Source organism: Vigna umbellata, chromosome 10 (genome assembly GCF_029865625.1).
Source record: "Vigna umbellata cultivar VRB3 chromosome 10, Vumbellata_1.0, whole genome shotgun sequence".
In the NCBI taxonomy this organism is placed as follows: domain Eukaryota; kingdom Viridiplantae; phylum Streptophyta; class Magnoliopsida; order Fabales; family Fabaceae; genus Vigna; species Vigna umbellata.
In genome coordinates, this window is record NC_142174.1 from 17250966 (window position 1) to 17262808 (window position 11843).

At 34.6% G+C, this 11843-nt stretch overlaps 1 protein-coding gene across 1 annotated transcript; it reads right to left on the reverse strand.

Annotated features, from left to right (window-relative positions):
- Positions 1-544: 544 nt before the first annotated feature.
- On the reverse strand, positions 545-11519 carry LOC124835724 (vacuolar protein sorting-associated protein 35A-like). Its single transcript, XM_047310699.2, has 21 exons — positions 11212-11519; positions 10995-11091; positions 10750-10873; positions 10125-10310; positions 9618-9705; positions 9411-9467; positions 9212-9301; positions 8992-9114; positions 7935-8069; positions 5110-5226; positions 4581-4820; positions 4444-4509; positions 4179-4268; positions 3331-3420; positions 2972-3061; positions 2634-2702; positions 2472-2552; positions 2218-2325; positions 2026-2129; positions 1166-1279; positions 545-1072 (listed from the first exon to the last, which is right to left on the reverse strand). Exons 1-21 carry the CDS (start codon positions 11302-11304, stop codon positions 850-852), a joined length of 2385 nt encoding a protein of 794 aa, XP_047166655.2. The 5' UTR covers positions 11305-11519; the 3' UTR covers positions 545-849.
- Positions 11520-11843: the final 324 nt, after the last annotated feature.

An 11843-nucleotide genomic window follows, 5' to 3' on the forward strand; every position in this document is an offset into this window, starting at 1 on the left:
CAAATACACTTGTGCATTACACTACTAAGATATCATGTGAGGCGAAGCATTAAAAGATAGAAATATTAAATTCCTAACCATGTTTTTTCCTTTACTAATAATCCGTTTTTAAAACATGCACAGCTGTGGTACTCAATACCTAGCCCGATATTTAGCTTTTGCACAAGTAACATTCATAATTTCAGCTATAAGGGTTTCTTATGTTTCAAACGTATACATATGTCAGCATGTATATTACCCCCACAAAGTTTAGGGAAATTTAACTTCGAATTCATAAATATTAAAAATTACATGATTAAGGGGTAAGTACCGAGATTACATGGTTACATTACATCTACAGGGCATCGAAAAACATCGAACACTCCATTCCGGCCTAACAATTCACTAAGGAATTATTGTTTCCTTTTAAAAATCGAAACTCGTTTGTTTGATAATAACATCTAACAATTATTTGAAAAATGATATTTTTTACTATTTTTAAAATTAAAAAACATAAATCATCTATGGAGATTTCGTCTGGCATTGCAAATTAACAAGTCCGACCGAGTAAACCTTTGCGCACACTTTATGAATTTAAATAGGAACTGTACTACAAATAATTTCTCTTAGCTATTGTAAAATTTGATAAAAGAAGAAAGATCGATCTAGCAATAGTGGTTCAGTCTGATTAGTTACACGGTGAATCGGTGTTCTAACTCAATGACCAAGTAGTTTTGCTGTCAAGCACAGATGAGGAAGACACAAACTTGTGGTTGTGGAGATGAAATCCAAAGAGAATTGAAACAGTTGCTTGAGCAGCACAAAAACAGGTTGCTTCAAAAGCTAACATGACAAGATGAAGGGTATCGGTCATCCAGCGTGTGAAACCTTGAGGGCTTCATACTTCTCGCCTACGGTACCCCCTTTTTGTTTCTGGAACTCTATATATCGCATAGTACTGGCTAAGAAAGCATCGGCAGCTGGATCTGAAGTCGTGGTATCACTCTGCATTTCGTTCATAATTAACTCGATTAGGCCCTGTATAGCAGCAACGGTGACTTGTAGGTTTCCCTTCTCAAAGAAGTAAAGATACCTAAAAAATACAAACACATCGTCATTATTCCATTTTATATGTTGCGAACCAAACAAAAGCCATGCTGACTAGAGATTATGCACGTTAACTTACTTGTTTAATATCTCGATGAAGAGCATTACTGATCCCGTGTTACCTCGAGCTGCATTTGACATTTGTTGGGCAGCATTTGCAATTCGTAAAGCCCGTTTAAGACATAATAGGACCCTGGTTCAAAAATAAATTCGAATATAACAAAAGCAGTAAGAATCATGATAAAATAAATTAAGAAATAAATTCCCAAAATCCTTTTTCAAAATATCCTCCTACATCTATTTTCTCTCCCCAAGATACTTTTCCCACTTATAATGCTCTGCGGGGTCGATGTAAATATGTTCACTCCCGTAAGAGAGCACAGCATAGGAGGACAAAAGCATTCTCACTCTCCTTTAATACACTCCTATATTATAAAGGGTTTAATCTTGAACACAGATATCCTTTATACTTACTATCTTATGCAGCTACACTCTGTCTTCATTTTGTAATACGTTTTGATCTTTTATATCAAATCCATATATTTCTTTTCTCTTTAACTAGTTATCCAATCAAAGATGACTTTTAGTTTCTCGACTAGTTTATAGTCTATCTATCCTAAATTTTCCTCTACCAACAATAAGTACAGAAAAATATTTGCAAATCACCGTTACAATAATAATTCATTAACTAAACTATTTCCAAATCTAAAAGTTTACTTTAGAACCGATATAACAATCTAAAATATTTTTAAAATTTGCATTTTTCTCTTTTTCTAGCGTATTTACAAACATCTACAACGTCCTGGATACTGAATAGTTATCCTACAACAGGATTCATTATTTGGACATGCAAACAATTAAAATTCACCAGCTATTTCTGTTCAAGCAAAGAAATACGCATTCATTAGAAGTCTAAAATCTCATGTCTATAAAACAAACCTCTCTCCATCTTTCAAGTTATCATGATCATCAACCCAAAACAGATGTGAGCATGCATATACAGCTCTGCATTGATCTGGCTTCTTTAAAAGCTTTGCAGAATACTGTCCAATGAGAAGGCACCAAAAAATGAGGATTTGGTATAAAAGTATATACAGAGCACGAGTGTGCATAATGGAATTGACTAATTACCCCTGTGGCCTTGTGAGTTAAAGTGTCCCTGTTTTCAACACCAAAGACATGCATCCTTTGAAGAGTTCCTATTATTAAATGGATAGCCGTGACCTGTGCTCTTGAATCCTAATATTGAAAAAACAAACACATAGTTGAGAACGGCTAACCAATACATTTTGTCAACATATTCACTCCTCCACCTGATGCCATGAAAATAACAGGATTTCTATTTAGGAAGGGAAGTAAGCACAAAACTAGAAGAGGGTACTTACAGAAATTTCTTCTTCGTATAGAATATAAGCTTGGGTAAAAAATTCATAAGCAACAGGTTCCAAATCACAGTCATTTGCAGCCTCAATGAAAGAACAGAAGCAAGAAATTAGCAAATAGAGTTTGTCATATCATTTTGATAACAACGAAATACATTCCATTACCTCAGCACATTGCAAGTACAACTGCAGTGCTAATTCTGGTGCCAGAACACCTGACAAGGTCTCGATGGTCTGAGGCAAGATAAATGTATCATCCAATAAATTTACGAGTTAACTGTTCATAACCTTTAAAAGTACATTGAAAGTATTGAACACATATTGAAAACAGAGATATCTTGCAAATACAAACTGTTACGATTATCGGTTGCTTCAACAACAAATAGTCACTATCTCTATATTATTAAATATTAAATCATCATTAACAAAAAAAAATGGCATAAATCACCATTAAAAGGAAAATAAAAACCCACGTCCTTTTTGTAAGGAAAAAAATGCGTTACCTGATTTAAAAGCTGAAAGATTTTCTTTGGTGTTACTGAGGCATCATCTCCAAAAGGATTTTCTTCTTGACCTTGCAACTGCCTGACCAACTGTAGACAGTAAAATAACATACACTGCATAAATTCTACTATTTTTTCTTTACTAAAAATATAAGCAGCAAATAGCGCAGTGGCAGACAGCAATTGTCATTTGCATTGAAGATAAAACACGGAACAACAGCAACATCAAGAAAGCATGAAGCAAAAGATAAGCAAGTCTTGTCATTTTGGCTTCGATCTCCAGCACTATGAATTCATCATTGTGTAAGTAAAGCAGCACAAATAAAAGCCAGCAACTGATAAAAAAAGGTCACACAAACCTTTAAAGAAGAAAAAACAAGAGGTGGAACAGTGAAAGGCAGACGTGTTGGTCCTCCAGTCAGTATGTGCTTCCTCACAGTATCAATGATCTGCGATTTAGTGCACAAAAATTGTTAGATAAATTAAAGATTGAACTCATAAAATAAACACAAACTCCTATCATCTATATAGGGGTCAAAAATGTAGTTTGCAGTCACAGGAAAAATATCAAACAATATTTGCTCATGTTAGATATATTAAAATCACAGATAAGTTTAGAAGGAAAACATGTCTTAAGACTCATAAGTTCCTATAGCCAGTTAGTGCTTTATCAATATATTCAGTTTTATTTATACCCTTTTTTTATAAATATTTTTAGATAAACAAAACAAAAAGATAAAATACATTGGATTTTCATAAGTCAAAATAAGTTTATACATCTATTCTATCCTAATACACTAAAAAATCTACAATTGCTAACTAGTTTATAAATAGTGTTCTTTCTTAATGTACTAAGCCGTCTTCAGAACAAAAATGTGAGTTCTAGGAGATTTCTAAGACAGAAAATACTTTCAAATGTTTACATAAATAGGTCTAACATGGATTTGGAGTCAGAACATCACTTAATTTTCATATTTAAAGGAGTACATGACCAATTAAAATGATAAAGCAATATCCCAAGATAACAAGTTCAGTTTAGTGCTTGACAAAGATTTATTTTTTAATATCTGCTTGGGTAATATTCATGTGCAGCTTCAGTAGAGCCGCCTAAAATTACTAACTGGAGTTTGAAAGCTGAAATTTCCAGCAGAAAAACAAGTAAAAAAAAAATTATGATCATCAGAACACATGAATATAAGTAATTAACCTTAAACATTTCTTCTTGATCCTCATTATAAAGCATTTGGATAAGGCGGGCAACAGAATTCTGCTCCTCTTTGAAATCGTCTTCATCAAGCTAAGGGAATGAAGGAAATAAGTAAGGAGTAAGTTCACAAAAGTAAGGATTATTTTAGCATTTTACATTTATGGGAACATATAAATGTATTATAAAAGGCAACCTTAATAGGAGAGGTCAAATAGGCATTGTAAAAAAAATAGAAAACTGAGACTAGTCATGGTACTAAAGCGACCTCATCTTTAGGAACCCCGTCAGAATCCTTGATGAGCCCCTTTATCAGTCCAAACAATGCATCAACCTACAAGCAAATCAAGTTATGTTATAACAAGAACTCGCACCAAAAAAGCAGACAAGAAAAATACAACATACCTTTTCTGATGTAGAAATGTGTGTTCCATTTTTCATAATGCTTTGAATAATAACAGTTGCCATGACCTTAGTAGTTGGAATATCAAGGTATTCCATTACACGAGGATAATTTGAAAGCTTCAATGCAGTCATAACATCGTTATATTTCTCTAGTGGAGCACTTAATAGAGCAACAATCTGCTTAGTTGCCTTGTTGTCCTCAATTTTCCCTTTGCCAGATAGTTTTTTCACACATGCTCCCTAAGAAAGTATATATACAGTCAGTGCATAGATATTACAAAACACAGGAAAAAGTTTGCTTCCTTAAATGAAAAGAACTAATGTTGCCACAAATTCAATCGAATATATACACACTAAATGCAATTATTTTATCATAAATTTCAACCGAAATTGTATTTTTCTTTTAAAGTATTAGTGCATTACCATGAATTATAAAATAAATAATGCCAACGGGTACATTCGGGTAAGAATAATTTATGAATTGAAAAGAAAACATGAATGTGTGCAAACAGTATGAAATGAAACATACCAAGACTTGATCTGCATAATCAAGGCGATCAGGGTGAACATGAAGCGTGAAGGTGAGAAGTGATGAATACAAAGTTACAACTCCAACAGTGGGCATGTCAGGTTGTGCCTCTATTACCTACATAACAAATCAAGGCATCATATTTCAAAACCCATAGCATAAAAACAAAAATATTTTATAAAAAAAATATGAGAAGGATGTAAAATACACTTTTCTAGTCAAAACCATCAAAATCGGAAGTATGAAAAATAAGACAGTTTCAATGTTCAAGTGGAAAATGAAAAATATGGCATTTTCATTTTAATTTTTAATTAAAAATAAATGGGCCAACTGGCCAAAGCGGGCTGAAAATACCAACCTGGCCAGCCAGGTTTGGCCCACTTTGTCATCCCTAATTGTCTTCAGTGTCCTGCCTCACAATCCACTCTACTTTATAGATCCCCCTGAACCTATTTTCACCCTTCCCATGGCTGTTTGGCTACCTTGGCTGCAGCTTAGTGGTCAACGATTAAATTGAACACTCTCCCACCCCCTATCAAGTTTGACAATGACAATTTGGCATTGTTTCTTGGTAGTCTTTGGGATGGTTATCTATGTTCTTGCATTGATTTAGGCTCTTGTATTAGCCCCCTATTATTTTACCTAAAGTGATCTGGGTCCAATTCTAGACATGGACTAACCCACCATCTCTAGTCCTGGACACAGCCTGACCCCATGATATTGTTAGTTAACCAACTCTCAACTCAACTCACCTCTAAACACAAATGCTCTGATTCCATCCCCATTCACAAACATTATCACCTACCACCACTTATATACTGTTTAGAATATCAAGAAAAACATCTCATCCTATCATTATTACGTCATAAAATATGCTAACATGTTTTATATAACCTCCTAGGATTAGATTCCATATTTTATTATATCTTATGTTCTTTTTCCTTAATTAGTTAGGATAAATGAGTCTACTATTAGTAATTTAAGGGTTAGTACATTACTTTTGCATAAAACCATTGAAATTCAAATATACTAAAGTTACATTATTATTTAGAGTTTGTTTTCTCTTTTCCTCCATCTCTACTTCTGTATAATTTCAACAATGTTTAAATATCATTAACAAGTGACACTGTATTTGCATTAATCCTTTCAAATTTATTTTGCCTTTTGGAGACTTGGCTACCTCACTAATACCGTTATCATTCATCACTTATGAATCCCAGATACAGAGATAATAATAATAAAAACAAAAAACTTAATGTTTACTTTATATCAAGTGTATCAATTATCCTGAAGTCTGGTTAAATCTTAGTTCTGAACCTTAAAACTTAATGTCTACTTTATATCAAGTCTATCAATTAGCTTACAGTCAATCGGTGATTAAATCACAGTTATGAATCTCAAATAGTGGCGTGTAGCAGTCAACTCTAGAAAATAGCACAGAAGGATAGAGGGAAGTGCGATTGACATTATTTTAAATGCTATATAATCAGCTAAATCCTTTCAAATATATTCTTCCTGTCAGAGATTTGGTCTGTGTTAAGAACATTATCATTCATTACTTAACCACAGATAGGAGATGATAATAAAAAAATAAAAAAAATCTAATGTCAACTTTATACCAAGTACTGAGGTCAAATCATAGTTATGAATCTCAAACAGTAGCATGTGGAGTCCAACTATGGAAAACACAACAGCAAGGTAGGGGGAAGCCAAAAATAGTCATACTACGTGTATAAATATCAAAGTAGTTATAATGCAAACTAAATAGTTATACTACACATAAATACTTAAAATAAAACAAAAATACCGAAAATTAAAGAAATGGATGATAAATAATAAGTCACATCTGACACACAATCACCACCAACCTAGGGGCAATAATAACTAAGTTATGAAGTCAAAAGATGATTGATGAGACTATTAAAAAAAGAACGTAACAAATTAGATAAAAATTGGTAGAATGTCATCAGGGAAGTAGAAAGAAAGAATAAAGAACAGAATGCATAAAAATAAAAGATAATCTGTGAAAAGAATGGAGGTCAAAACTCAGGAACTTGTGTGGAATATTTACTTGAAAAACCTGAACAACAGTGTTCCAGGAGACTATAGATGCGTAGCAAAGCAGGCATTCCCATCCCCAAGCACTACAGGGGCTGCAGTAGTAGAGTGGCTTTTGGGGGTGTAGCTGACCAAATAGCAGCCATAGCGGATGGATGGAAGAACTATTCATTTATCCAAAAAAAAAGCCCCGTGAACATAGACATTGGAGCTTTGGGGGCAACTATTTCTGGAATTTCAATTTCCAAATGAAATCTATAATTGTAATAATAGTGAAATTGATAAAGACTAGGATTTTGAAAATGGTGATTGGTGATTGATTCCTATCTAGGAAACTTGTATTTGGCCTTTGTTTTTCAAAACACCAACGTTCTATTGTTGATTATGAATATCACAAATTTAGAGAAATTTATATCATTTTTCAGAATTTATGTATACTACTACAGACTGTAAAAATCAAAACTGACACCAAGAAAAAACGGGAATTGAAGGGCCATATCCTGGTAGCACCACTATAACATAACAAAAAGAAACTGCAATTGCAGTGGCTACTATTGAAACCCAATCCGCTATTTGAATCCCATATCTGTCCAAAGCTAATCCCCTATAGTGCACTTGACTACTGTGCACTAAATCATGTCGGTTGCAAATATTGGACAAACCGTGACTTTATGGGAGCAAAACAGTATTGAGTTTGAGATATATATATATATATATTTGCACTAAATAGCTAAAATATCCAAGATAAAAGGAATGGGAAAGAATACCTTGCCAATGGCATTGCTCAATTTCGAAAATGCTTCAACTTGCAAAAACTCTGGCAGCACCTCTGCACTTGAAGCTGCATAATTTGAAAGCCTCTCCATCAACTGAGACAGCACTGTCTTGATATCAACTGACGCCTGAAAGATACAGTGGGGGTAAAAACAGAAAGCTAATGCGTGGTGATACCTGAGTATTTGCAGCACAAAACTGTCATGGATATTTTGGATGCAATTTTTATAGTTAAGCAAAAGATACAATAGACACTTTCGAGTGTGTACTTATCAATTAATCCAGAGTGGAAACAGTTGTATGCTTAGCTAATAAAACCTTGGCATTCAACATAGATTGATTTTCCTGACACACATGCTCACTTTACTAATAAACCTTGCATTCAACATAGATTGATTTCCCTGAAACGCATGCTCACTTTATTGTTCAACGTATGATACACCAACTAAAACTCAAAAAAAGGAGATGCTAATTTATTGAAACAACTTCTTAGTAACTTTGTACCTTGAATCAGAAAATTACAGATCTCAAAATAAATATATTTTAAAATGCACTGGTGACTGTAACATTATTAGTAAATAAATACCGACAATATAAATATACATATACATATATATATATATATATATATATATATATATATATATATATATATATATATACACACACACACACAGACATACACAAACTTAGAACTAAGACAAGTTTGTAATTAAAATCATATTCTATAGGGAAATTTTGGAGACAACAAATAAAGCTCCTTTCTTGAATTCTAACTTTACAAGTATTACACCTGGCAGAAATTTGTGCAACAGTTTGACAACTCAGATGATGTGCTAACTGTAATCACTATATAGATATTTACTTTCTCTATTTTTCAGAATTCTTTGATTAATATCTTCATGTTCTACTGGTGCTTCTTCACAATAAAATAATATTATATATTAGTACAAGTTCACTAATCTGAACTTTCATGTTTTGGAAGGAGAGAAAACATATAAACAAGGAATCCTCCAGAACTAATACAAACAAATGTACAAGTTCACTAACCTGAAGTTGAGGGTAAGCACCCAATAACACATCAAGAGTTTGCAAGTGATACTCATCAGGGAAGACTTGAATTATGCAATCCATCAAGTAGAACTGAGCCAATTCATCTTTGCAATTCACAACCTGTCCAAGATAATTGAAGAAAAACAATCATATCTTCTGGTTAGAAAGCAAACAATGCTTTTGATTACCAGAAACAGAAACAATAGACCAATTATACCTGCTCCAGTACTCTGGGAAGCACGGCATCTTTGTACATATCTAGGTCAACACCCTCAATCTGACTGAGAACATGAAGATTCTTCCCAACCTAATAATATATCAAGGACAAAAAAGCAATAGAAGCCTTCTATAAGCATTTCATTGTGTATACAACCCCACTGCAGTGAAGCAAAACAGTTACAGGCTTCAGGTATTACAAGATCACGCAACTCGCTCCTTTCCTTTTCTCGTTTCTCCTTCTCCCGGGCAGGCCCCTGCAGACCAGAAAGCCCGACAGCAAGCCTCAACTCAAGGTCAGCTAAGAGTATGAAAGATTCACATGCATTACTACACCTGCATGACCAGAAATCATGCCCACGTGATATATTTTACCCTCGTAATGTGCAACAGGCAATTCAACCAACCTGATGTTGCATCCGCACCCAAAGTTTGTTCATTTCAGTGAAATTTTGAAGTACAAATTCTACAGCATCCGCTACAGTATCCGCATCCCTGCAGTTGTCAAATTAGGCATTCGTTGTCAAGCTCAATTTGAAATTGGAGCAGCTTTAAGATTATTGTGACTGCCACATAACAGGGAAGACACAAGACACAAGGTGAATCAGAAAAGGACACAGAAATAAAAAGATGAATAATAAAATAAGTGTTAACAAAAAAGGAAGCTCAATTATTCTAAAGACTCCATGAGTTGACATCATGCATCAACACTGCAAAAGTAAAATGGAATAATGGTAACGTTGGCAGCACTAATAGAGAAAAGGCGATACTCAGGCTGCCATCAATTACGTTCCAAATGTTCACTGTTACTGGCTCAGTTCCTTGAAACTTCAAATCTAACTCAATTAAGAAACCTCCGCGGAATAATCCTGCCTATGAAAGAAGCGGAGGGCAAAAAATCTTGCTTTACTTACCCTTCGTACTCTGAACCAATATCTGGCAATTTATCCCTACTAACTTGAGAAAGGTAACTCCTTAGAAAGAGTCCACGAACAGGGTGTTGAATACCACGACACATCTCCACAAGATCCTTGAGAACATCCTTTGCAGGAGCTTCCTTGGACTTGATGTATACTGATCCTACTGTACAGAGGAGATACCTGATTGTGATCATAAAATTAACAGCTCGCAAGTAAGAAGCATGTTAAACTCAGAAGAGTGAACACACAACCACTGCAAAAGCTCAAAACAATAAATGTTTCCCACTAAAAATTGGAGCAAACCATGAGGTTCAAAACCACCAAGTTGTCAATGAGCAAAGTTACACAAATGATTTTTAAACAATCCAAAAAACCTTCCCCACGAGTCGCGTGATGAACTAATAAACGTCAATCTCAATTACACTCAATTAGCAGGAGTTAAAAATATCAGCATGAGAATGCATTGTTCCACATACAAAACATAAGATAAAATAATTTACAATTACATTTTATAAGCAAGATTAACACGAAACATTCGGGAATATTTTCCTATCATAAACGGTGTATAATAAAAAATTATATAAGAAGAAAAAATGGATTCCGCGACACTCTCACTCACAATCGCGGCAAAATGTTTCCGGCATGCTGGACGAGTTCATAAAGATCAATAATGGAACAACCGCGACGAGTCTCTTCCTCGAAGAACATCTCAAGTTTCCGTAACTGATCAAAGGCGCGCATATCTAAAACACCGAATTCAGAGAAAAAGAGATGCAAATTAGCTATCGCAAGGACAGAAGCAGTTAGGTAAAGGATCCAACGGAAAACAAAAACAAGGTAACGGTGGATCCGAGAAGAACGCACATAGTTCGTAGTACTTGTGAGGAGAAAGCTTGGAAGTCCTGAGCTCGGAGAGCATCTGAGCCGAATACTTCAAAGCGTCTCGGAGATTGTTGGAATCCTGCGACGAATCGAAATTGGATCGGAATGAATTAGGAATTTGGACATCGAATCAGAATTAGCGTGATCGTGCGCGGTGGAACAGAAGAAGGTAGAGATTAGGGTTTAACGGAGGAGTTACCAGTGCACGGTGCATGTAGAAGGAGTTCTGCTGAAGACCGGCGATTCCGGCAGCGAGAAACTTCTCTTCATCTTCGGTTCCATCTAACATCATTTTCTCTCACTTTCCTTCTCTCTCTCTCCGTGTAACTTCGCCTTGATTCCTCTATCCAACTACCGGTCCAACGAACTTGCTTTGCTCTTCGTGCTGGTCTCTGCTTGGGATTTACGTTCAGAATGGACAATATGCCTCCTCTTGACCTCCCCTATTCCTTTTTCACCCTTACTACCTATGCTTTCACTCACCGATTTCGTTCTCACGCATTTCGTCCATGTTTCATTTCATTTGCCCCTACAACTTTATCAGTCACTTTTTATATTTTTACCTACCGAAAAAGTAACTTTTTCTTTTGTTAATGTTTACCAAAATGTAAATAAAGAACTAGTTTAATTTTTTTCATTTGTTTCTTATAACTATTCATTTATTAGAGTTTTTGTTTTTGTTTTTTTACGTATCAAACAATTTACAGCCATATATCATACACTATACAGAACCATGAGTTCTTTTTGTTGAGGATCTATCATAGCTTAATTTGTAGATCATCAAATTCCTATTTAAAAATAAAATAAGTCTAAAATATTTTAGTACTGAAA

Excerpts from the sequence above, each read along its gene's own strand:
- LOC124835724 (XM_047310699.2), bottom strand. The coding sequence starts at position 11,304 with ATGATGTTAGATGGAACCGAAGATGAAGAGAAGTTTCTCGCTGCCGGA. Across the intron at positions 9,706-10,124 it reads ATTGGTTCAGAGTACGAAGG|GGATGCGGATACTGTAGCGG; the intron begins GTAAGTAAAGCA and ends TGACAACTGCAG. Across the intron at positions 4,821-5,109 it reads ATTATGCAGATCAAGTCTTG|GGAGCATGTGTGAAAAAACT; the intron begins GTATGTTTCATT and ends ATACTTTCTTAG.